General features: G+C 46.0%; 1 protein-coding gene across 4 annotated transcripts in view; it reads right to left on the minus strand.

Moving 5' to 3' along the window:
- The window catches only part of SLC36A4 (solute carrier family 36 member 4), a 277,596-nt gene extending 262,077 nt beyond the window's left edge, over positions 1–15,519 (minus strand). For 3 of the 4 annotated variants that reach the window (XM_073336987.1, XM_073336956.1, XM_073336977.2), the window contains exon 1: positions 15,447–15,519. In XM_073336987.1, coding sequence (XP_073193088.1) covers positions 15,447–15,474 — 28 coding nt within the window. In that variant the 5' untranslated portion in view covers positions 15,475–15,519. Of the gene's footprint in view, positions 1–11,521; positions 11,592–15,446 lie in introns of those variants that run through there. The other variant, XM_073336966.1, reaches the window with a different exon arrangement.
- Between the last annotated feature and the right edge of the window lie 11,157 nt (positions 15,520–26,676).

Raw genomic sequence — 26,676 nt, forward strand, 5'->3', positions numbered from 1 at the left:
CTTTGCAAAAAAACTTGATCTGTTCACTCTCCACTGCAAACCCAGGAGGCTCTCTGATAGTGTGGTTGCAGATCAGTGATCAGAAGAGAATGGGTTAAATGCTGACCTGAGCTGCTGCCATTCATGTGCAGGGCGGGGCGGGGCGGCTTCCATTTTCAATAGAGCGGATTAGAGATTGTTGGGATAGAGAGGACTAAGGAAATTGTCCCATGGAATTGTGGAATACTTCCATCTGACTCCCAGTACCCGAATCATACAGGGCTGCGTCTACACTGCAAAGCAACAGGGCTCACATCCTGGGTCCCGGCTTACCTCGTGCTCGGACCTGCAGCCCTACAAGGTCCTGTGTCCAAGCCCTGAGTTAGCACAATTGCAGTGTAGATGCAAGGGGGGTTACACTTGTGCCTGAGCTCAAGCACAGGCTACAGTGTAGATGTACCATTAGTAACACAGAACCTCACTTCAGCAACAACTAGTCCATGTCTGTGAGACATGAGAAGAGACAACTTGTGCACATGCAAGTTAGATGTGTGCATTTCCAGAACTGAATTAGTAAGGTTCTGCCTTTAATGCACTTCAAGTCAACTTCTCATAAGTCATCTCATTGCACACCAGCCTATGGCATACATTGTGAGATGAAGGCTTCAGAATCCAATGTGGTGCAGGAAACCCTCTCTGAATTTCCTCAAGAAGCCTTCTTTCCAAGACAGCTAAAAGAAAAAGGCTGCATGTGTTTCCTAAAGATACAATCACGCTGTCACAGACTGATAATCCTTCACAGAACCTCCTTCGACACACACACAGAAAAAGTAGCTCCCAAAGGAGATGTTTACCTGCTAGCTCAGGCAGAGAAAGAGCAAATAAGGAATTTACCTTACTGACCCACTGAAGATAGGTGTATCCAAACTCAGGGAAAGAAAGAAAAAAAGGGAGTCTTTATGTAACCTCCATTACTCAGGTTTTTAGAGGTCTATTAGACTGGACCTAACGACTTTGTTTTTGTTAAGCACACATCTATTTGTAAAGTATTTATTTATATCACAACTTGAATATTGCTAGAAGGTCGCAAAATCACTTCTGTCTACCAAACTATTACAATAAAAGGGAATGTTAGATGCACAACCTTAGAATATTCCTCCGAATCTATTTTATTCCTATTATGTACACAAGTCCTGTTTGCCTTAAAAGAAGAAGGCAAAAAAGCACAGCCAAGAATACCAGAAACAATTCCACCTTCCAAGCTCAAGGCCTATTATCAACTTCTGTCTGACCTGATGACCTACTTCCAGCCCTCTGCCCTGCACTAGAAATTTACCCAGATGCAAGCCACAGATTCCGCAATTGTTTTAAATAAAGAGCCTCATATGGTTCAGGTGTACTTGGACATGAGCTGCACCCACACTGGTAAAATCAGTACAAGAGCTGTAATTTTCCACCACTGCACCTCTACTGGTGTAGCAACGGCAGAGGCCACAGTGTAATTAAAGAACAGTAGGTGATTTCACCCTTTTCTATCACTGTGCAGTCTGGCCCTACTTTGCCAGCAAAGCAGCGTTTTCATTAATCTAATTACTGTATTACAAATGGACGTGTAAACTGCTAGTCTGAGAAAATGACTGAGAAGCAGAAACTCTAATTCAGGTAAAAGCAAAGAATTTAAATGGATTACTATATAAAAATATTTATGATGAAGATGGTGAAAAAAAATGAAACTGCCCAGAAAACTGATGATGGTATAAACACCCACTCTCTGTTTACATGACAGATCAACGACAGGCCTGTACCAGAGATTTTTCTGTGTGTGCCCAGGGGCACACAGGGCCTCTTAGTACAGCTGCTCACAACATAAAATGAATTCCTCAGCCAGGACCAACCCAGACTCATGTGCAACTGGAGTCATCTTGCCTGGGATTTTCTGTCCAGCAAAGAGAGTAAGCGTACTGTCTCACACCCACAGAGTAACCTTAAACACAGAACAGGGTGTGCCTGCAGCAACCAGTACAACATGATCCCATCTAAGGACTATTAATAGAAAACCAGTGTGACCAGGTTTCCTCTGCAGCATCCCCTTTGGCCCATCAGGGTACAATTCACCCAGTTGCAGGTATCCACTGATGGACCTCCCAGAGACAGCAACCTAAGATCGCAATGCTTTGGTCCTCTGGCCAAGGCACACTTCAGTCTCTCCCTTTTCAGAGTAACAGCCGTGTTAGTCTGTATTCGCAGAAAGAAAAGGAGTACTTGTGGCACCTTAGAGACTAACCAATTTATTTGAGCATAAGCTTTCGTGAGCCACAGCTCACTTCATCGGATGCATACTGTGGAAAGTGTAGAAGATCTTTTATACGCACAAAGCATGAAAAAATACCTCCCCCCACCCCACTCTCCTGCTGGCAATAGCTTATCTAAAGTGATCACTCTCCTTACAATGTGTATGATAATCAAGTTGGGCCATTTCTAGCACAAATCCAGGTTTTCCTCACCCCTCCCCACCCACACACACACACCCCCACCCACTCTCCTGCTGGTAATAGCTGGCCCACATATCTATTCAGGGGACACCATCACAGGGCCTAATAACATCAGCCACACTATCAGAGGCTCATTCACCTGCACATCCACCAATGTGATATATGCCACCATGTGCCAGCAATGCCCCTCTGCTATGTACATTGGTCAAACTGGACAGTCTCTACGTAAAAGAATAAATGGACACAAATCAGATGTCAAGAATTATAACATTCATAAACCAGTCGGAGAACACTTCAATCTCTCTGGTCACGCAATTACAGACATGAAAGTTGCAATTCTTCAACAAAAAAACTTCAAATCCAGACTCCAGCGAGAAACTGCTGAATTGGAATTCATTTGCAAATTGGATACAATTAACTTAGGCTTAAATAGAGACTGGGAGTGGCTAAGTCATTATGCAAGGTAACCTATTTCCCCTTGTTTTTTCCTAACCCCCCCACCCCCTCAGACGTTCTTGTTAAACCCTGGATTTGTGCTGGAAATGGCCCAACTTGATTATCATACACATTGTAAGGAGAGTGATCACTTTAGATAAGCTATTGCCAGCAGGAGAGTGGGGTGGGGGGAGGTATTTTTTCATGCTTTGTGTGTATAAAAGATCTTCTACACTTTCCACAGTATGCATCCGATGAAGTGAGCTGTAGCTCACGAAAGCTTATGCTCAAATAAATTGGTTAGTCTCTAAGGTGCCACAAGTACTCCTTTTCCTTTTCAGGGAGTTATGCTCTAGAGGAATCACGAACACGAATGCACACACACACCTTCTCAACCTTTGGTGGGACCCCACACTTCTACTCAGGGCTTGTCTCCAAATATGCCATGCCTCTACCAATTCCTCAGAGCCTGGCTGTTCCTTCTACCAGCCAGATAAGCCCCCACTAAACTAGTTCAGTCTCAGGGCTGCAAGCAGGCTTCTCTCGCAACAAGAAAAGCAGAGCTCTGCTCTCGTTCCTGGTCAGCCCAGAACTGGGCTAAATCTCCTACTTTTAACTCCCCCTCCCTCTCCATGCCTTACAGTTGCTCCAGGTGTAGTGCTGCGGACCAGTTGGGTTCACAGGCTCTCATTAACCCACTAATTGCCAGCATGGGGCCTGTCCACCCCATCATAATCAGTTTCATTATATTGCTATTTTTTATATACCACTAAAGTAAAATTGTATGGGTTTTACATCTATGATTCATAACGGGGCTCCAAAGAGACTCTGTATATTTATGGATACAGACCAAAGTCCTAAAATCTAAACCATGCCATCCATTCACTGATCAGAGGAGGTACTGTGAAAACCAAGGGCATGAAAATTAGCATTCAAAGAAACAAACTCTGGATCAAGTATGAATTCAGGATGAACTGGATGTAAAAAATGCAAGTGTTGTGTGATACAGATTCTTAAACTATAATCTCTGAAAAGGAAGTGCTATACTACAGAACAACTACTGTCTGTATAAAAAAAATCCACATAAAGTGATGTTTTATTTAATAAGTCATCTGTAACCATGATAGTAGTGTCTAGCACTCTCTTCAAACATCCCTGAAAGACAGATACTGAGGAAACTGAGGCAGAGAAAACCAGTTTACCTAAACCCACAAAATTACTCAGAGAACTGGGATTAGAATTTGGAATTCCTGCTACCCGTTCATATGATGACAGCAGTAGCCCATAGGTCGAGGTCTAATTGAATAATCTGATTCATGTGCATATATTTGCTCTGAATAGATCTAAATATAGTAGCCAAAATAAACACACCAATCAGCATTTAGCCAGTCACAGTGTGTATCACTGGTTCTCCTGAAGTATAGTAGTGTTCTAAAGCAATCCAACTGCTCCTATTCAGCCTCCGCCCTTGCCAACTGTTTATCCTCAAGTTGACTCCTGTTGCCATCACACCTCCTGTTCATCCGGTAGTTAGTACAACTTCGGCCTTTAAATCGAGTCCAGGTCCATTTGGAATGATGGGGCCAGGGCAGTTTATCAGGTTTGGGTTGTAGCAATGTATTTTGACCTACAAAGCCCGATAGGGTTTGGGTCTGCATGCCAGAATATCACGCTTCCCTCTCCATGATACTTCAGGAGTTACAGTTAGCATAAGTACTACAGCTGAAAATGCCCCGATTTTAAAAGAAGGGAGGTAGAGGCAGAGCATTGTCAATAATGTGTTCCTCAGCTCTGAAATTTACTTCCCTCCTTGGTCTACTAGAGCTGGATTTGATGACCTTCAGGGCATGCTGCAAGACATATCCATTTTTCTCAAGCTTTTCCAGGGCATGGAGAAGTATAATGATTGGGGAATAGAGCTGCTGCAAGAGGAATCATGTGTTATAGGATGGAGGATCAATTTATCATCTTTTAAACTATGTAATGTTTTGTTTGGGCTTTTTTAAAAAAAAAAAATACAGGATCTAGGGCACCACATGGGGGATTTCAAAAGTGTAAACAAACAATAAAAATTACAGTTGGAGTATTGGAGGGTAGGTGTGAGGCAACATGAGTTCTTTAACTGTACTGACTGTTGGCTCAGTGTACACACCTTAAAACTCGCTCCCTGTGACAGAGTGCTAGACAAGAACAGCTGATCCAGCACTCTGGTCACAGCAATTCCAATCAAACAATGCAGAATGGTGCTGGTTAAACAGAGTTGTGCCTGATTTGTGGGTGAAGGAGAGCTGTAGGCTAATTAAACTATTTGGCAGAGGGTACAAACAGGTACAGGAAGAAAGTACGAAGGGAGGAAAGCAGGCAGCAGGGGGAGGAAAGAGGTTGCTCTTCCCAGCTTGGTGCAGGAGCTGGGGGCTTCCTAGGACTGTTGGAGCAGAACTGTATATAGCAGGGGTTCTCAAACTGGGGATCATGACTCCTCAGGGGGCCATGAGGTTATTACATGGGGGATCGCAAGGTGTCAGTCTCCACCCCCAGCCCCACTTCACCTCCAGCATTTATAATTGTGTTATAAATTAAAAACACTTTTTTACATTTAAGGAGGGTTGCACTCAGAGGCTTGCTGTGTGAAAGGGGTCACCAGTACAAAAGTTCGAGAACCACTGGCATATAGTATTAAGGTGGTGGGAACCCCCATTGTAAATGAACTGCACAAGGTGTCTGACCAGCACAAGAGTCTCTGAGCAGTTTGTGGAGCAGAGGCAGAGGGCCCTGTTACACACCCTAATCTATAAAAGCGGTGAAAATCCAACCCCTGTAAAGTACACTGTGACCTTCAGGAGTGTTATGTAACTGCAAAGTATGTCTGCAATCCGGCAAACATTATACATGTGAGTTACTTTATGCTGGCAAGTATCCCCAACACAAAGTAATGCACACTGGAAAATATAATCCCAACTATACACACAAAATGGTTTAAAATTAGCTATTACCACTCAAGAAAGAGTTCTTGGGAGTCATTGTGGATAGTTCTCTGAAAATATCATCCCAATGTGCAGCAGCAGTCAAAAACGCTAAAAGAATGTTAGGAACCATTAGGAAATGGACAGATAATAAGACAGTAATATCATAATGACACTATATAATCCATGGTACACCACACCTTCAATACTACATGCAGTTCTGGTCATCCCATCTCAAAAAAGATAAATTAGAATTGGAAAAGGTACAGAGAAGGGCAACGAAAATGATTAAGGGTATGGAACAGCTTCCATATAAGAGATTTAAAAGACTGGGACTGTTAGCTTAGAAAAGAGATGACAAAGAGGGATATGATAGAGGTTTATTAAATCATGACCGGTGTGAAGAAAGTGAATAAAGAAGTGGTATTTACCCCTTCAGATAACACAAGAACCAGGAGTCACCCAAAGAAATTAATAGGCAGCACATTTAAAACAAACTTAAGGAAATACTTCTTCATACAACACACAGTAAACCTGTAGACCTTGTTGCCAGAGGATGTTGTGAAGGCCAAAAGTATAACTTGGTTCAAAAAAGAATTAATTAGTTCATGGAGGATAGGTCCATCAATCACTATTAGCCCAGATGGTCAGGAATGCAACCCCATGCTCGTAAGCCTCTGACTGCCAGATGCTGGGATAGGACGACAGGGGATGGATCACTTGATAATTGCCCTTTTCTGTTCATTCCCACTAAGGCGGTGGTTCTCAAACTTCTGTACTGGTGACCCCTTTCACATAGCAAGCCTCTGAGTGCGACCCCCCCCTTATAAATTAAAAACACTTTTAAATATATTTAACATCATTATAAATGCTGGAGGCAAAGTAGGGTTTGGAGTGGAGGCTCACAGCTCCTGACCCCCTGAGGGGTCCCGACCCCCAGTTTGAGAACCACTGCTCTAAAGCATCTGGTATTGGCCACTGTCAGAAGACAGGACACTGAGCTAGGTGAACTACTGGTCTGACCCAGTACAGCCATTCTTACGATCACATATATCAAGTTATTTACACACTTGCAGGCCTGAAGCCTAGATTATTACTGATAAACACCAAAAAGTGACCACGACAGGCACTCTCAGCGGGGTGCTGCTGGACATGCTTTAGGTGCACTGGCAGAGCTTTGGGGATTTGGTTAGCTGTAGCCAGGGCTAACAGATCACCCCACAATGCACATCAAATTCACCGTCACTTAATTTAAAAATAAAAATGATCACTCCTGAACTGCTGGACATAAAAGAGAAAAAAATAAAGCTGCCAAACCAAGACCCACTTTCCCCAGTCAAAACTGGTAGTAAAAAATGTATTACCCTAATCATAGAATCATAGAATATCAGGGTTGGAAGGGACCTCAGGAGGTCATCTAGTCCAACCCCCTGCTCAAAGCAGGACCAATCCCCAATTTTTGCCCCAATATCTGCTTTAACATAATGATATCTGCTTTAACATTTTTGATAGAAAGGAAAATTCTTCAAATGTTTAAAAACTGCTGTAACAAAGTGTAATCTGTTTTATCACCAAGCATTGGAAATTACACTTCCCAGAATACTAAATCTTCAGATGTCCAGTCAGTTAAGATGCCTATTTTTAAGCAGCACTTGAAAAAAAAAAATATCAATTGCTGATGCAGTGACCTGACTTCCAGGTTATCCTTCCTCTTCTCTCTTGGAAAAAAGACACATTTGTACAGTACCCTGCTCTGCGATTCAGATTAAGTGTAACTTAGTAACATTCAGAATTACTAAGAACAGATAATTACAGAAAATAAATTGTACTCTGAGAATAATTATTGTTGGCAATTCTACCTGATCAGAACATAAATCAGGAAGTACTCAGTTTTGCTTACAAACACTAATTGTCACGTATCAAAGGACTAGCAAAAGCAAAGACATTTTTATTGTTAAACTGAGCAGCCAAGGCCGTTCAGAGTCCTGCAGGATCTTATTGTTCTTTTATGATGAAGTATTTCACCACAGAGCCACATTAAAATCATGATTTTACAGAAATGTACATCCTTTATCTCAACTGCTGTAGATCTCTAGACCAAGCCAAGTCTTTCTGAATGATTACAACACTTGCAAATGGTGATATATCACTAAGAGGCAGATTTTTTAAGGTACAAATAGGTACCTAGTGCGATTTTCAAAAGCACCTACGTAAATGGTCAAGTCTCTTTAACCACCAAAAAAGCAAAATAACCTGTAGCACATAGTAAATTTGGGGGGGTTATCTGATTCCTGTTTGAAATTAAATGTAATAAATAACTCAGCAGTGCATTTATTAGCCATTACTACCAGGGATGTGAATTGATTTACAATTAATACAATCCATCTCACTCCATAATTCCAATAAATCAAACCACAGTTTAGATAAGCTTTACTTCAGGGCTTAAAAAATTTGCTGACATCTACTAGACAGATGCTTAAAGCTGCTAGCCAGTGGTAGATAGGAAACACAAGCGGGGGGAGCTTTGCCAGCAATGTCTAGGTTCAATGCCCTGTTGTCACTTTCAACTGCAGGGAAAGAAGAACATAAAGGATTTCTACCAGGTATTTTGCACCTCTGACATGCCTGGTGGCTTTATATCAACCTCTGTGTCGAGTTAGGTGTCTGATAAGTCTGGATGGAAGAAAAAGGAGCTGTTCCCCCCCCTCCCGTGCCCCCTCTGTGCTTCTTGGCTGCTATCAACACTGGACACTATGTCCATTATATAAGTATTTCCTCCATATTCCTATTTTAAAACAATAATTCACTATCCAACCACTCAATTTTTTAATCATGCTCTGTGCTCTTTCGCGCTATCCATTGGACTTTAGAGCAACTAAACTAATACTATTACAACAACCATGTTCTCATCATGGATCTCTGAGTTCACATATCTATGCAAAACCAATATCCTATGGAAAATATAAGATGAATCTATACTGTACTATGTTTTCCTTGCCTCTACTGAATAAAATCAGAATTTCTCAGTTACATATCATACCCCTTATAGTGTTGACAAATAAAAGAGAGATTCTTCTTTAGCAGAGCGAGCAGGATCCTGAAATCTATTCCTGCTATCATCATGAAATTCCAAGCAGCCAGGATGTACAATGACAGGACTTCACAGCTGTGGCTAGGGGGCAACCAGTTTGTTAAATATCACAATTTCCACTCAAAGTCACTTGTTCCTGACACCCTGCAAGTTTTCTATTAATGTATTAAGTGTTTGAGGTTCTGTTTGTTTTTCTTTGGAGATTTCTTCACTCCTACTCTTTCACCCATCTTTATTCAGAAAATAGACTAAAACTGATTCATCCCTTCAATCTTCCAACACACATTCTGTTATAAAGCTGCATAAAACCCTCAGTGCTGTGCTTTTCCCATGTCGCTCAACATACCTGGAGGCATGTCATCCAACTGGTTAGATAAATTAACCATTAGCACAAGGCAGACTTGTTGAACTTGTTTACAGTTCAGGTTGCAAAGGAAGAGTAACACAGGTCTACATAGAGCTAAATGTAATAAAAGCTACGCCTGCAGATATGTACTATTATTACATCCAAGTAAATAATGGCTTGCGACTTGCTTGTCTGCCACAGTCATATAACATGTCTAAATTTCTATTGCTCTTCTCTGTTTATACTGAAGTTTGAAGAGAAATGTTTGTAAGATTGGCTACCGCTAAGTCTAATGAGAACTAGCCTTCATTTCATTTTAAATGAATAGGAGCTTTCTCTGATTTTTTGACTACATGCCCCTTTAAGATTGGTGCTTTAAAAGCAGAGACCTGCTGACAATACATAGAATTTTAGCTTAGCTGAGTAGAGTTATAGATAAACATTTTTATGGCTGACTTAGAACAATGCTTCCTCAGCTCTCGTCCCCTAATGCCCCTACTCTACTTGCGCTATATTGATGATATCTTCATCATCTGGAACCATGGAAAAGGAATTCCTCAAGGGTTTCACCATGATTTCAACAATTTCCATCCCACCATCAACCTCAGCCTGGACCAGTCCACACAAGAGTTCCACTTCCTGGACACTATGGTGCTAATAAGCGATGGTCACATAAACACCACCCTATACCGGAAACCTACTGACCGCTATGCCGACCTACATGCCTCCAGCTTTCACCCAGACCACACCACACGATCCATTGTCTACAGCCAAGCTCTACGATACAGCCGCATTTGCTCCAACCCCTCAGACAGAAGCAAACACTTACAAGTTCTCTATCAAGCGTTCTTACAACTACAATACGCACCTGCTGAAGTGAAGAAACAGACTGACAGAGCCAGAAGAGTACCCAGAAGTCACCTACTACAGGACAGGCCTAACAAAGAAAATAACAGAATGCCACTAGCCATCACCTTCAGCCCCCAACTAAAACCTCTCCAACGCATCATCAAGGATCTACAACCTATTCTGAAGGACGACCCATCAATCTCACAAATCTTGGGAGACAGGCCAGTCCTTGCCTACAGACAGCTCCCCAACCTGAAGCAAATACTCACCAGCAACCACATACCACACAACAGAACCACTAACCCAGGAACCTATCCTTGCAACAAAGCCCGTTGCCAGCTGTGCCCACATATCTATTCAGGGGACACCACCACAGGGCCTAACAACATCAGCCACACTATCAGAGGCTCGTTCACCTGCACATCTACCAATGTGATATATACCATCATGTGCAAGCAATGCCCCTCTGCCATGTACATTGGTCAAACTGGACAGTCTCTACGTAAAAGAATAAATGGACACAGATCAGATGTCAAGAATTATAACCTCCATAAACCAGTCGGAGAACACTTCAATCTCTCTGGTCACGCGATTACAGACATGAAAGTTGCGATATTACAACAGAAAAACTTCAAAACCAGACTCCAGGGAGAGACTGCTGAATTGGAATTCATTTGCAAATTGGATACAATTAACTTAGGCTTGAATAGAGACTGGGAGTGGCTAAGTCATTATGCAAGGTAACCTATTTCCCCTTGTTTTTTCCTACTCCCCCCCCCCCCCACACACACACACACACTGTTCCTCAGACGTTCTTGTTAAACCCTGGATTTGTGCTGGAAATGGCCCACCTTGATTATCATACACATTGTAAGGAGAGTGATCACTTTAGATAAGCTATTACCAGCAGGAGACTGGGGTGGGGGGAGAAAAAACCTTTTGAAGTGATAAACACCCATTTTTTCATGATCTGTGTGTATAAAAAATCCTCACTGCATTTTCCACTTTATGCATCCGATGAAGTGAGCTGTAGCTCACAAAAGCTTATGCTCAAATAAATTGGTTAGTCTCTAAGTTGCCACAAGTCCTCCTGTTCTTTTTGCGAATACAGACTAACACGGCTGCTACTCTGAAACCAGATAAATAATGCGTGCACACAAATATTTCACATAAAGACGTGGGCACACATACATATACAAGTTGTAAGCCAGTATGTATATATAATCTTTTAAACCTACACACAAAGGACATGAACTTCCAGTTTAATCTATGACATAAGTTAACTCCATTGCCCTCATGCCATGAGGCTCTGCAGTATATCAAATGGTACTGTAACCAGGTATTTACTCAAACACCCACTGCATACCTGAGTGAAGTGGAAACGATGTGTTGCTATAAGTACATAAAGCTTCTTAAAGGCTTCAAAAGGTGAGACTTACAGCATAGATGAGACAAATGTCAAATCAAGAGAAAGAGTAACCTGAAAGTAAAAATGCCTAGCATCAAAGATCAGTTCTGGAGATCCACTATAAGGGACTTGAAGAGAAGCCAAATGCATTTGATCTATAGCCCAGAAGAGTCAACGGGAGCCTTTATGGCCCTTAATGCCAACTGACACCACATTGTGCCTGAGTATGTACAGTCTGTAAAAGCAACAATCAGATTCCCATTTTAAAGTAAAAAAACACCTGTCTCACTGCAGAATTCCTTTGCAAAAGGGCTTGGCAGAGATTGATGAATTACACTTCATAATTTCAAGAATAGGTGTAACAGAAGATGAATTCAGATAGCAAGGAACTTAAGCCTAAAAGAGAAGCAATGTATTTTTACACCTAAAAAGAAGTTTTATTTTTTTCTCCAATAGTGCCAAATCCAAGATCAGAGAAAATACTATTTTTGCAAGTATAAATGAAAAGAATATAATGGGGGGAGAGAAATCTAATGACATACAGTTTTGGAAGGTAGAGGCAAAGAATGAATGATACCTATTAGGATCCTGAAGCTATGCATCAGTAAAATTGTTATATGTAAAAGCTACCACCCTTTGCTATTGAAAGGGTATTATTCTGGGAGTCCTATTCATCATAATGCAGAGAGTTCCTCCAGAACATCAAGGATGCCTAAATTCAGTATTTGAAAAATTAAAAGGCTTTTATTTAACCATAAACTGAGATTAGTTTTAAAGAATTGCACTCATGGTGATAACGGACTGTTTTAGTCAGTGTTTTTCACATGACATCAAAGAACAAAAACATCAGTCCATTTTAACCTTCCTCAGATTGTCACATCTTAAGAGCCAGGTATATATTGGGGGTTCCCGCATTTTTGTGATTTACAACAAATCAGTCATAGTGAATTAATGCTTTTGGACATTTTCAAATATAGGTGTCAAAAATTAGCTGCTTAAATGAGTTTAGTGACCTGATATTTAGAGGTGCTGACTAGTCACACCTCTCAAAGTCAAAATTTAGGTGCCTAATCACGGATTTAGATGCCTTGCTTTAGACACTCCGAGTTTGAAAACTTCAGCCAAAAGCTGTAGCTGGCTGTGGAGGCAGCAGATGTCATGACGATCAGAAGAAGCCACCGCACAACCTCGCTTCGCAGGCAGCAGCGTTACCCAGCGGCTAGGCTGGGAAGGCAGACTCGGAGCTGAAGCGACAGCAGTTCTGGGCCCGGTTTCCCAACCTCCCCACCACCTGCCATTGCAGCTGTGGGCACACTGCCCCGGGAGCGGGATGGGGGGGGCTTCCTTCTTAAAAAGAAGCTTACAAGAAGTGGAAGGTTGGACATATGACCAGGGAAGAGTATAAAAATATTGCTCGGGCATGTAGGAATGTTATCAGGAGGGCCAAATCGCACCTGGAGCTGCAGCTAGCCAGAGATGTCAAGAGTAACAAGAAGGGTTTCTTCAGGTATGTTGGCAACAAGAAGAAAGCCAAGGAATGTGTTGGCCCCTTACTGAATGAGGGAGGCAACCTAGTGACAGAGGATGTGGAAAAAGCAATGTACTCAATGCTTTTTTTGCCTCTGTTTTCACTAACAAGGTCAGCTCCCAGACTGCTGCGCTGGGCATCACAACATGGGGAAGAGATGGCCAGCCCTCTGTGGAGATAGAGGTGGTTAGGGACTATTTAGAAAAGCTGGACGTGCACAAGTCCATGGGGCCGGACGAGTTGCATCCGAGAGTGCTGAAGGAATTGGCAGCTGTGATTGCAGAGCCATTGGCCATTATCTTTGAAAACTCGTGGCGAACCGGGGAAGTCCCGGATGACTGGAAAAAGGCTAATGTAGTGCCAATCTTTAAAAAAGGGAAGGAGGAGGATCCTGGGAACTACAGGCCAGTCAGCCTCACTTCAGTCCCTGGAAAAATAATGGAGCAGGTCCTCAAAGAATCAATCCTGAAGCACTTGCATGAGAGGAAAGTGATCAGGAACAGCCAGCATGGATTCACCAAGGGAAGGTCATGCCTGACTAATCTAATCGCCTTTTATGATGAGATTACTGGTTCTGTGGATGAAGGGAAAGCAGTGGATGTATTGTTTCTTGACTTTAGCAAAGCTTTTGACACGGTCTCCCACAGTATTCTTGTCAGCAAGTTAAGGAAGTATGGGCTGGATGAATGCACTATAAGGTGGATAGAAAGCTGGCTAGATTGTCGGGCTCAACGGGTAGTGATCAATGGCTCCATGTCTAGTTGGCAGCCGGTATCAAGTGGAGTGCCCCAAGGGTCGGTCCTGGGGTCGGTTTTGTTCAATATCTTCATAAATGATCTGGAGGATGGTGTGGATTGCACTCTCAGCAAATTTGCGGATGATACTAAACTGGGAGGAGTGGTAGATACGCTGGAGGGGAGGGATAGGATACAGAAGGACCTAGACAAATTGGAGGATTGGGCCAAAAGAAATCTGATGAAGTTCAATAAGGATAAGTGCAGGGTCCTGCACTTAGGACGGAAGAACCCAATGCACAGCTACAGACTAGGGACCGAATGGCTAGGCAGCAGTTCTGCGGAAAAGGACCTAGGGGTGACAGTGGACGAGAAGCTGGATATGAGTCAGCAGTGTGCCCTTGTTGCCAAGAAGGCCAATGGCATTTTGGGATGTATAAGTAGGGGCATAGCGAGCAGATCGAGGCACGTGATCGTCCCCCTCTATTCGACATTGGTGATGCCTCATCTGGAGTACTGTGTCCAGTTTTGGGCCCCACACTTCAAGAAGGATGTGGATAAATTGGAGAGAGTCCAGCGAAGGGCAACAAAAATGATTAGGGGACTGGAACACATGAGTTATGAGGAGAGGCTGAGGGAGCTGGGATTGTTTAGTCTGCAGAAGAGAAGAATGAGGGGGGATTTGATAGCTGCTTTCAACTACCTGAAAGGGGGTTCCAAAGAGGATGGCTCTAGACTGTTCTCAATGGTAGCAGATGACAGAACGAGGAGTAATGGTCTCAAGTTGCAGTGGGGGAGGTTTAGATTGGATATTCGGAAAAACTTTTTCACTAAGAGGGTGGTGAAGCACTGGAATGCGTTACCTAGGGAGGTGGTAGAATCTCCTTCCTTAGAGGTTTTTAAGGTCAGGCTTGACAAAGCCCTGGCTGGGATGATTTAACTGGGAATTGGTCCTGCTTTGAGCAGGGGGTTGGACTAGATGACCTTCTGGGGTCCCTTCCAACCCTGATATTCTATGATTCTATGATTCCTCGGTGTTCCCCGCCCAGAGCTCGGCCCAGCAGGCAGCGGGTCACTCTTCCCCCTTGGGCGCAGCTCCCCGAGCCCCCGCGCTAGCCAGCCTGGCCGGCTCTGGGGAGTCAGCAAGCGCGGCGGCTGGGGGGGGGGGGGGGGGGGTTACCGCCATCACCTCTCCCCCCACGGCGCGCAGAGAGACCCGGGCCACACAACAGCGGCGGAGAACCCAGCGCTCCCCCCGCCCTGCCACCACGGGCCTCCCGGATCAGTGACAGGGCCCCGCACACCTCGCACCCCTCCCCCCTGTGCAGGAGACACCCGCCCCCAACGGGAGGCCCGGGCTCAACCCCAGCACGGGGAAACCGCAGGAGTTGTTAGGAGGAAGGGGCTGCAATGGTTCAACCCTTCCCCCCCCTCGGGTGAGATGGTTTATCCCGCCCTGCAGATGCGTTACCGGCGGAGCAAACCATTCTCTCCAAGTGCGGGGGGGAGTCAAATCTCCTCAGCCTCCTTGTGCCCTCTACCCCTGCCACACAGCAAGCCGCTGCCCATTCCGCCCTGCCTCACTTTCACCGCCATTCCCAGACAACGGAGCACGCTGTACCTAGCTCTTCTCTAGCCGCCGCTTCCATCTTTCAATGGTCCCTCCGCTCGCCCTGCCTCAATGTGGAGCCGGCCGGCACAGGGAGGCAGTGCGCATGCGCCACCTGTCCCTTCAGCACACCATAGAAACGCAGAGGGAGGGTAGACAAGATGCCCCAGGAGGGGAGGAGGGAGGCGTTAGGCCTCCGGAGTCCAGAGCTCTTTAGGGATGCGCCCTGCAGTAGAAACAGGGGCATATTCCAGGGCTGCTCTGCGGCCTTTAGATGCTGCAGGCGCCTGTCTGTAATTAACTCCCGCCGGACTTGGTTCTCCCTTCAGCCCAACTCCGGCTGCAGAGCAATAGCCCCAACCTCAAGCATTCAAAAATTTTGCATCAGGCTCTGAAAAATCATAGGATTTTACAATAGGGCACGTTGGGTCTTTTTACTTGACCTGTAGCATTGGAACGTATAGGGGGTCCCATTGTCAAGTTTTTCCAACAACAACTCTGAGGGCTAGAAACTTACTTTGTTAAAAATGAAAGCTAAACTTCTTAGGTTATAGATAGCCTGATTCTGGCACTAGGGGGGTCTAGGGAAGACAAATTCATAATCCTGCTAGACTCCAATAACCATGGATTTAACAAGTGTTATGGCTCATTACAATAATTTGTAACACTGCGCTGCCTGCTATCCTTTACTGCCCACTTCAAACCCTTTATGCATAGTAGTCTAACCCCCACTCTTACTTTCAAGTGACCACCTCCAATATGTGTTACCCTTTCTGCTTAATCTGTCCCAGCTTGTATTTAGCTCAGACACTGCTGCCTTCCCCAGATCTGAAGAGCTCTGTGTAGCTCAAAAGCTTGTACCTTCCACCCACACAAGTTCATCCAATGAAAGATATGTCTCTATATAAAATCATAAGTCATAGTCACATGACTTGGTTTATCATCCCAGGATCAGTCTTACCATAGATATCAATTCCTTTTCATTAATAATCTTTCTAGATAATATTTAGTCCTGCTATGTGTGCAGGGGACTGGACTACATGACCTCTCAAGGTCCCTTCCAGTCCCATAATTCTATGATTCTCTGGTCAAATATCCCTTATTTTACAAACAAATCTGCTCCAGAGACAACACATAACTATTGATGGGGAGAGGGCATAATTTAAAGGTTCTGGTGGTATAAAGTGCGGTTCAGGGTAGAGCATACAAACTCTGGAAAAAATCTGAGTGGCATGTGTCTCCCACACATCGCCTCTGCTCCCACCAAGGTTGCCTTTGGACCCTACCACCACCTCCAGTTCTCTTATTCCAAACCTGTAATCAAATCAGAATGTTGTATTAAGTTTTTAAAGTCAAGTTAGAGGAACAGAAATGCAGTATTACCAACTTGAAGCATTAAAAAATTATTCAAGCCTCCCCAAATATCTTGAGATTTTCAAACCTGAGAATTTTTAGGCCATCCCTTTTTCGGGATGTTAGGGGGAAGAAATTACTGACACTGTTTTTTGCATTCTTTAGGGTTCACATTTTCAAGATTCACCTCAACTATAATGGCTAGAAACTTGGTTTAAAATGAAACCTGAAAATCTTCCATAATCACATGACTCCTGGAGCGCAGGCTTTGTTGCCGGCACCCAGTGCCGAGAGGCAAAACAACAGCAGGGTTTGGTTCGCTACCCGGTGTGCTTCACCCAATAATCACAATGGGGTGGAGAAGCAGAAAAGTTTATTTGAAGCTTCAAAAAGGTACAGGGAGAATAGAATCTCAAATCCTGCACACAGAGCAGGAAGTTACACAGGCTTTTATACATCCTTTCTTCAGCATACTTATCAAGTAGCAAGCTGCCCTAAGTATCCATATAGCCAGCCAATCCAGTTACCAGCTAGTTCCCTTGTTTTTTCTATCATTTGTTAAACTATACATAAAGCTGCTTTATTCAGCATTTTTCTTCCATATCTGCCCTGTTTGGCCTTGTTTAGTTTCAGGCAGTCTGACTCTGCAACATATTGTTGCAGATCCTCAGCATAACTGCTGTGAGTGCCTCCAGGCGGGGGGGGCCAAGGACACTTGGGCCTAGTACTCAGAGCTACTGCGAGTACCTCCAGGCGGGGCCGGGGGGCCAACGACACCTGGGCCTATTGCGAGTGGGCATCATCGACACTCGTGGTCTTCCATCCCCTCGAGTTACCTAGTGGCCATGCCCCAGTGTCCCCAACAGCTTGAAGAACCACATAAAATATCACAAAAGTTGGCAATATGAGCAGGACACATGTCTATATTAGTGGTTATTAAGTGATGGGGTGGAAGCTTCAGTTTTTATGCTAAACCCTCTGTCAAGGTTCCTCCCCCACTCTGAACTCTAGGGTACAGATGTGGGGACCTGCATGAAAACCTCCTAAGCTTACTTTTACCAGCTTAGGTTTAAACTTCCCCAAGGTACAAATTAATTTTATCTTTTGTCCTTGGAATAACCACTGCCACCACTAAACTCTAACTGGATTTACTGGGAAATGTAGTTTGGACATGTCTTTCCCCACAAAATCCTCCCAACCCTTGCACCCCACTTCCTGGGAAAGGTTTGGTAAAAATCCTCACCAATTTGCATAGGTGACCACAGACCCAAACCCTTGGATCTAAGAACAATGAAAAAGCATTCAGTTTTCTTACAAGAAGACTTTTAATAGAAATAGAAGTAAATAGGAGTAAAGGAATCACCCCTGTAAAATCAGGATGGTAGGTACCTTACAGGGTAATTAGATTCAAAACATAGAAAATCCCTCTAGGCAAAACCTTAAGTTACAAAAAAGACACACAGTCAGAAATAGTCATTCTATTCAGCACAATTCTTTTCTCAGCCATTTAAAGAAATCATAATCTAACACATACCTAGCTAGATTACTTACTAAAGTTCTAAGACTCCATTCCTGGTCTATCCCCAGCAAAAGCAGCATATAGACAGACACACAGACCCTTTTTTTCTCTCCCTCCTCCCAGCTTTTGAAAGTATCTTGTCTCCTCATTGGTCATTTTGGTCAGGTGCCAGCGAGGTTACCTTTAGCTTCTTAACCCTTTACAGGTGAGAGGATTTTTCCTCTGGCCAGGAGGGATTTTAAAGGGGTTTACCCTTCCCTTTATGTAAGCAGTGTCAGGATGAGCTCCACCCTGACATCTGGTGGTGAGGTGTGGCAAGTTGTGGAAAAGAATTTCAGGGGCCGATCTCATTTGCATAGGCACACCCACCACGCCTAGAATGAGACCATAGCTGCCCAAATGGTCACTTTGGCTGCTGTGGGATCCCCAGTGTCTCTGTTATTGGGGCAGGAAGAATAAATTGTTATTACCCTGATTATGGGAACTGTGCTTGGAACTGTACGTGGCCTTTTGTTACGATGGAGGGATTCACCATCATCTAAGTAGCACTCGCTAGGCAAGGGTCATGGGTTCCAAAACTGTGTGAATGGAGAGAGGCTGGGGACAAGTATTAATACTTGGTGGCATGGGCCCCTTGGTGAGGGCCTTACATGCTAATTGCACTTCCTCCTCTCTCCACTGTGGAATATCAGAGCTAATTTTGATTTCATTAGAAGTCTAGTTACAGGCTGCTGAGCTCACTTTGGGCTGACAGTGCACCAGCACTGGGGCTCCCCTATTATAAGCTGAATTCACCTAAGCGCTGAAATCACTGAGTGTTGTGTTAAGTAGTGGGGGAGCCTGAAGATATATTGTGGAGCAGTTTGCGGGCCGGCTGGCGAAGCAGTTCGACACGGAGCAGTGTGTGGATGGCAGGAGCTGCTTGTGGGCCGTGGAGCTGAGCGAAGGAGTTCGTGGGGCGGCTGGCGGAGCGGAGCGCAGCTGAGTGAAGGAGTTCGTGGGGCGGCTGGTGGAGCGGAGTGCAGCTGCGCGAAGGAGTTTTGTGGGGCGGCTGGTGGAGCGGAGCGGAGCGCCGCTATGGAGCTATGGGGCGGTCAGCTTCAGATCACGTAAGGTGCCTCTTACCCCCGTCCCATTTCCACCCAGGTTGGGAGGTAAAGCTCCGCCGATAAACTTTCGAACTCTGGGGCTGCCCTGACCAGGGACAGAGACTTTTGGGGCATTGGACTTTTGGGGTTGCTGGACTCAAGAACCAAAGGGAAAAGGGCATGCCCCAATTTGCCTGGGGTGGGTTGTTTTTGCTCATGGGTTGTGTTATGAATCCGGTTGGTGGTGTTTCCCCAACATAATGCCACATTGTTTCTCTCTGTTATTAAAAGACTTTTGCTACACTCAGACTATGTGCTTGCGAGAGGGGAAGTATTGCCTCTTGGAGGCGCCCAGCGGGGGTGGTATATATTTGTCCCAGGTCACTGGGTGGGGGCTCGAGCCAGTTTGCATTGTGTTATTGGAATGGAACCCCTAGATATTGAACCCGGCCCTTGTTGCTGCCAACTCTGACGGGCAGAAGGGTTACATTTTTGGGGGCTCGTCCGGGATCGCCTGGGTCAGTACCCCTCGCAAGCACCTGTTGAGTGATCCACTACATTGGGAAACAATTTATATATTTTTTTTGTTTGTGCTTATATTTTGAGGAAATTACTGTTTGTATAATGGCTAATATGTCAGGTTTGTTGGGCCCTGGCTCAGCAGCTTCTAGCTCGGAGGCTGCAGCCTCGGCTGATGATTGGACAAAAGCTCTGGGGCAAATATTGGAAAAGGTTGTGCTGCCCCATGCTGAGTCAGACTCTTGTCGTAAGTTAAGATTATTTGCTGGGGAGGAGGAGTTTGAACCCTGGTTAGAGCATACCACTGAAATGCTGCAAGAGTGGGCCGTACCAGATGCAGAAAAGCGAAGATGCCTTATAGAGAGCCTTGGCGGCCCAGCATTAGATGTGATTCGCACCCTGAAGCTCATTGACCCTGGGGTCAGTGTGAAGGACTGCCTAGAGGCCCTTGAACACAACTTTGGGAGCGTAGAGGGCCCTGAAGACAGCTACTGTAAGTTCCTTAATTCCCGACAACAAAAGGGCGAGAAGGCTTCAGCCTACATACAGAGACTGGAGAGACTGCTTCAGAGAGCTGTCATGAGGGGAGCAGTGACTGCTGAGCAGATGGATCAGACCAGACTGGCTCAAATTGTAAGAGGAACTCAGTATCAGAACCCGATTCTACTTCATCTCCGGCTAAGAGAACGACGGGAACATCCCCCAAGTTACTCCCAGCTGATAAAAGAGGTCCGAGAGGAGGAAGAAAGGCAGGCTGCCAGTGAGTTTTGGGAAGCCCAAACATCGGAGCCAGCCAGCACAACACCACTGCAAATGGCCAGTGTACTGATGGTGAGCACCAGAGAGGAACTTGCCCAACAAATACAGGTCCTGACGGAATGGATAGCTGAGCTGCAAAGTACCGTTGACCGAGTTAAGACTTCTAGGAATAAGAAGCCTCAAACTGTGGCGATTGAGAAGCCCGCACTTAGAGCCACCATCCCCCCCAGGCGAAGGGGGAAAGGTCAATTCTTCTGCTACCGATGTGGTCAGGATGGACACAGTGCTGCCAAGTGCCGTAATGAAGAAAACCCCTCCTTAGTGTATGGAAAGCTGAGGATCAGTTGGGAGAGATCCGGTAGCTGCCAGAGGGTCTGGGGACGGGGACCCCCCAGGTCTGCAGGATTTGAAGATTCCCCCAGAAAAGACTGTCCAGCTGGGATCCCTGCAGGACTGATAGGGCCTCGAGCAGAGGTCATGGTGAGGATCGAAGGGGTGGAGTGTAAAGCAGTGCTTGACACTGGATCTCAAGTGACTATTATATTTCAGTCATTCTACCAACAGATGCTTAGGCACCTGCCTATACAGCCACTGACTGGCCTTGGCCTATGTGGCCTCAGCATGGATGAATACCCCTATCAAGGGTATGTCATAGTGCACCTGGAATTCCCAGAGGAGGTTGCTGGGGTGAGAGAAGAGGTAGACACAGCTGCCTTAATATGCCCTGACCCTAAAGGGACTTCTGATGTGTCTGTGCTGATAGGGACCAACTCCAGTCTCTTCAAGGTACTCGCAGATTACTGCAGAAGGCGGGCTGGGGACCAGTACCTGAATACCCTGATGATCCATACGCTTTGTGCTGAAGCCTATAGGAAAATTGAGAGCGCTAAAAGGGACACATCTGAGCTACCGCTTGGGGCACTGAAGTACGCGGGCACAACCCCCTTAGTAGTGCCTGCAAGGACGGAGCAAGAAGTGCTTGTCATGAGTACCTGTCTGAAAGGCAGTAAAGGGACGTTAGCAATGATAGAGCAGCCGATGGGAGGAGAGCTCCCTGAAGGAGTGCTGGTCCCCAGTGGAGTCATAACCCTACCTGCTGAAGCCCAGGAAAGGGTGACTATACTGATTGCTAATGAAACGAGTCGTGATATTTTTGTGAAGCAAGGACAAAAGATAGCAGACCTCTTTGAGCCTGAGTCGATTGTAAAACCCCAGTATGAAACTCCAGTTCCGGCAATAGACCCAGCAAAGTTTGACTTTGGAGATTCACCAGTGTCCGAGGACTGGAAAGATCGCCTGAGGAAGAAACTTTGTGAAAGATCCAAGGTGTTCTCACTGCATGAGTGGGATGTGGGATGTGCAAAAGGAGTAGAGCACAATATCAGACTACATGACTCTCGACCTTTCAGGGAGAGATCTAGGAAGATTGCTCTCTCTGAGATGGAAGATGTGCGACATCATCTTCAGGAGCTGGCTGCGAATGGCATCATTACAGAGTCCCGCAGCCCATACGCCTCACCCATCGTGGTAGTCCGCAAAAAGAATGGGAAAATCCGGATGTGTATTGACTACCGCACCCTAAACAGCCGTACGGTGGTCGACCAGTACACTATGCCTCGAGTGCAAGACGCCTTAGACTGTTTGCTGGGAAGCCAGTGGTTCTCTGTGTTGGATCTTCGAAGTGGATACTACCAGATCCCTCTGGGAGAAGAAGATAAGGAGAAGACAGCCTTCATCTGCCCATTAGGGTTTTATCAGTTCGAACGCATGCCCCAAGGGATTTCTGGAGCACCTGCCACCTTTCAACGTCTCATGGAGAAAGTTGTGGGAGACATGAATTTACTGCAAGTGTTAGTTTATTTGGATGACCTGATTGTGTTTGGAAGAACCTTAGAGGAGCATGAAGAAAGACTTCTTAAAGTGCTTGATAGGTTGGAGGATTATGGTCTGAAGCTTTCAATTGACAAATGCCAGTTCTGCAGAACCTCAGTGAAGTACGTGGGTCACATTGTGTCCCAAGAAGGTGTGAGTACTGATCCTGATAAAATAGAAGCACTCACTACATGGCCACATCCAAGTAACTACAGAGAACTCAAGACCTTCCTTGGATTTAGTGGCTACTACCGCAGATTTGTGAAAAACTATGCTACGATTGTAAAGCCTCTGAATGATCTTACCAGGGGACATCAGTCCAGCAAGAACAAATCTAAGTCCAAGAATAAGGGGAGGTCCCCAAAGCCTCCTGTGCAGAGACACAATGGCCCCTTTGCACCATTTGGGCCACGGTGGGATGAGAGATGTGAAAGGGCTTTTCAAGAAATCATTACTTGCCTAACTCATGCTCCAGTCCTAGTTTTTGCTGACCCAAGCAAACCATTTATCCTGCATACTGATGCCAGTTTGGAGGGTCTGGGAGCAGTCCTGTACCAGGAAGTGGAAGGCAAATGTAAACCTGTAGCCTTTGCCAGCCGAGGATTGTCTGATAGTGAAACTCGCTATCCCACCCACAAGCTGGAGTTTTTGGCCTTGAAATGGGCCATCACTGAGAAATTTCGAGACTACTTGTATGGTGCTCAGTTCCAGGTGTGGACAGACAACAATCCACTGACTTATGTGTTAACAAGTGCTAAGCTGGATGCTACAGGGCAGAGATGGGTGGCCGCCTTGGCTAGCTATGAGTTCAGCATTCAGTACCGATCAGGGAGAAGCAATGTAGATGCAGATGCATTGTCCAGGCGTCCGCAGGCTCCAGAAGTTGCTGTGATACCCACAGATGGAGTGAGAGCTATTTGCAGTGTGAGTCGCCGAGAGCCAGAGGCCCGTGAAGACTTTCAGGGATGTGTTGCAGAAGCTTTGGGCCTGCCCCCTGAATGCATGCCTTCTGCTTCGGTGAACTATATTGCATTAGACCAATCTCCTTTGCCCATGCTCAATGCGGCTGACTGGCAAGAAGCCCAGCGGCAAGATATTGACATTCGTGATACACTACTTGCCAAAAGGGAGGGGCGAAGCCCAACTGCGGTTGTCCCACCTAACCCGGAGGGTAAACTACTATTGAGAGAATGGACCAAACTAAAACTGATTCAGGGAGTGCTACACCGAATGACCACTGACCCTTTACAAAAACAACGAGCACAACTAGTACTGCCAAAAAAGTACAGAGCCCTGGCCATGAGGGCCCTGCATGATGACTTTGGGCATTTAGGGATGGAGAGGACCCTGGAACTTATTCGTAGTAGGTTCTATTGGCCCCGAATGGCTGAAGATGTTCGCAGGAAATGTGAGACTTGCGCTCGATGTGTTCAAAGGAAAACTCTGCCCACGAGGGCTGCATATCTCAAGAACATCACCAGCAACAAACCTTTGGAGTTGGTATGCATTGATTTCTTGTCTGTAGAGGTAGACAAGAGGAATGTTGGAAACATTCTAGTAGTGACTGACCATTTTACACGGTATGCACAAGCATATCCCACACGTGATCAGAGGGCCACCACCGTTGCTCGAGTATTGTGGGACAAATATTTCTCAGTCTATGGATTCCCGGCTCGGATACACTCTGATCAGGGGCGGGATTTTGAGAGTCACCTTCTGAAGGAGGTGCTGAAGATAGCAGGAATTAAAAAGTCTAGGACAACGCCTTATCACCCCCAAGGTGATCCTCAGCCAGAGAGGTTCAATCGAACCCTATTAGATATGTTGGGAACTTTGCGACCAGAGCAGAAGGCAACCTGGAGCCAGCATGTCGCATTTCTGGTGCATGCCTACAATGCCACAAAGAACGATGCTACGGGAGTCACCCCATATCTCTTGATGTTTGGGCGAGAACCAAGATTACCCATAGACTTGTGCTTTGGTGTATCAGAGGATGGAGATAGCTATGAAACTCATCAGCAATATGTATCCCGACTAAAAGAAAAGCTGCGGGATGCTTATCGCTTAGCTACCGCTGCGGCTCGGAAGAACGCAGACCGCAACAAACATCGATATGATGCTAGAGTGCGTTCGCAGGAGCTCCAGCCGGGGGACAGAGTCCTGCTGCGAAATTTGGGTATTGCTGGCAAACACAAGATAGCTGACAGATGGAAGGCAATACCTTACCTGGTGATGGAAAAGCTGGGAGATCTGCCGGTCTACAAGATCAAACCTGAAGACGGTCCAGGGCAAATAAAGACGGTGCATAGAAACCTTTTGCTCCCTGTGGGGGAATTGGTAAGCACCCCTTGTGAGATGGGCCACGGCAGGGCCGCCGGGCAGAACAGAGGTGCTAGACCAAAGCCGCCATCCAACACAGACAGTGGGCCCCCTGCAGCTAACTTACCCCTATTCTGCACATCTGAGAGTGAGTCTGAGGAGGAAGACACAACCCTGGTGTATCCTGGGATGGAGACAAGATTTCAGTCTCGATCAGCTGAACCAAACGAGAGTTTTCCCTCTTCCGCCCTAAACCCAATGGCGGAACTATTTAGGCCCCTTTCTGATACCCCGGTGCTGCTGATGAGACCCCCCTGTGATGACACACACAGCTTATTGGACAATGGGGACAGACAGGTAGAGGATGTCCTGGGCACCTTGGACCCTCCAGCGTTAGAACTAGGAGTGCAGGGGCCTACGCCAGTAGCCGAGGGACCCTCCAGGGAAGCCTCTCCATCCGTCACTCAAGAGGATGTTCCCCTTACTTCGGCAACAGAGATTCTCAATAGACGAGACAGGGTGATAAGACCAGTGAAACGGTTAACTTATGATGCACCTGGGGTGACTAGTGAGGAGCCAATACATTTAGCACACAGGCTTGTGGAAGCTAAAGTGGGCTTCCTGAGGCCCTTTGGAGGAAACCAATGAGTTGGTATAAAGGGAGTGTGATTTGTCGGGACGACAAAGTCTCGGCTGGGGGGAGGATGTAAGCAGTGTCAGGATGAGCTCCACCCTGACATCTGGTGGTGAGGTGTGGCAAGTTGTGGAAAAGAATTTCAGGGGCCGATCTCATTTGCATAGGCACACCCACCACGCCTAGAATGAGACCATAGCTGCCCAAATGGTCACTTTGGCTGCTGTGGGATCCCCAGTGTCTCTGTTATTGGGGCAGGAAGAATAAATTGTTATTACCCTGATTATGGGAACTGTGCTTGGAACTGTACGTGGCCTTTTGTTACGATGGAGGGATTCACCATCATCTAAGTAGCACTCGCTAGGCAAGGGTCATGGGTTCCAAAACTGTGTGAATGGAGAGAGGCTGGGGACAAGTATTAATACTTGGTGGCATGGGCCCCTTGGTGAGGGCCTTACATGCTAATTGCACTTCCTCCTCTCTCCACTGTGGAATATCAGAGCTAATTTTGATTTCATTAGAAGTCTAGTTACAGGCTGCTGAGCTCACTTTGGGCTGACAGTGCACCAGCACTGGGGCTCCCCTATTATAAGCTGAATTCACCTAAGCGCTGAAATCACTGAGTGTTGTGTTAAGTAGTGGGGGAGCCTGAAGATATATTGTGGAGCAGTTTGCGGGCCGGCTGGCGAAGCAGTTCAACACGGAGCAGTGTGTGGATGGCAGGAGCTGCTTGTGGGCCGTGGAGCTGAGCGAAGGAGTTCGTGGGGCGGCTGGCGGAGCGGAGCGCAGCTGAGTGAAGGAGTTCGTGGGGCGGCTGGTGGAGCGGAGTGCAGCTGCGCGAAGGAGTTTTGTGGGGCGGCTGGCGGAGCGGAGCGGAGCGCCGCTATGGAGCTATGGGGCGGTCAGCTTCAGATCACGTAAGGTGCCTCTTACCCCCGTCCCATTTCCACCCAGGTTGGGAGGTAAAGCTCCGCCGATAAACTTTCGAACTCTGGGGCTGCCCTGACCAGGGACAGAGACTTTTGGGGCATTGGACTTTTGGGGTTGCTGGACTCAAGAACCAAAGGGAAAAGGGCATGCCCCAATTTGCCTGGGGTGGGTTGTTTTTGCTCATGGGTTGTGTTATGAATCCGGTTGGTGGTGTTTCCCCAACATAATGCCACATTGTTTCTCTCTGTT

This window comes from Lepidochelys kempii, chromosome 1 (assembly GCF_965140285.1).
Source record: "Lepidochelys kempii isolate rLepKem1 chromosome 1, rLepKem1.hap1, whole genome shotgun sequence".
In the NCBI taxonomy this organism is placed as follows: domain Eukaryota; kingdom Metazoa; phylum Chordata; order Testudines; family Cheloniidae; genus Lepidochelys; species Lepidochelys kempii.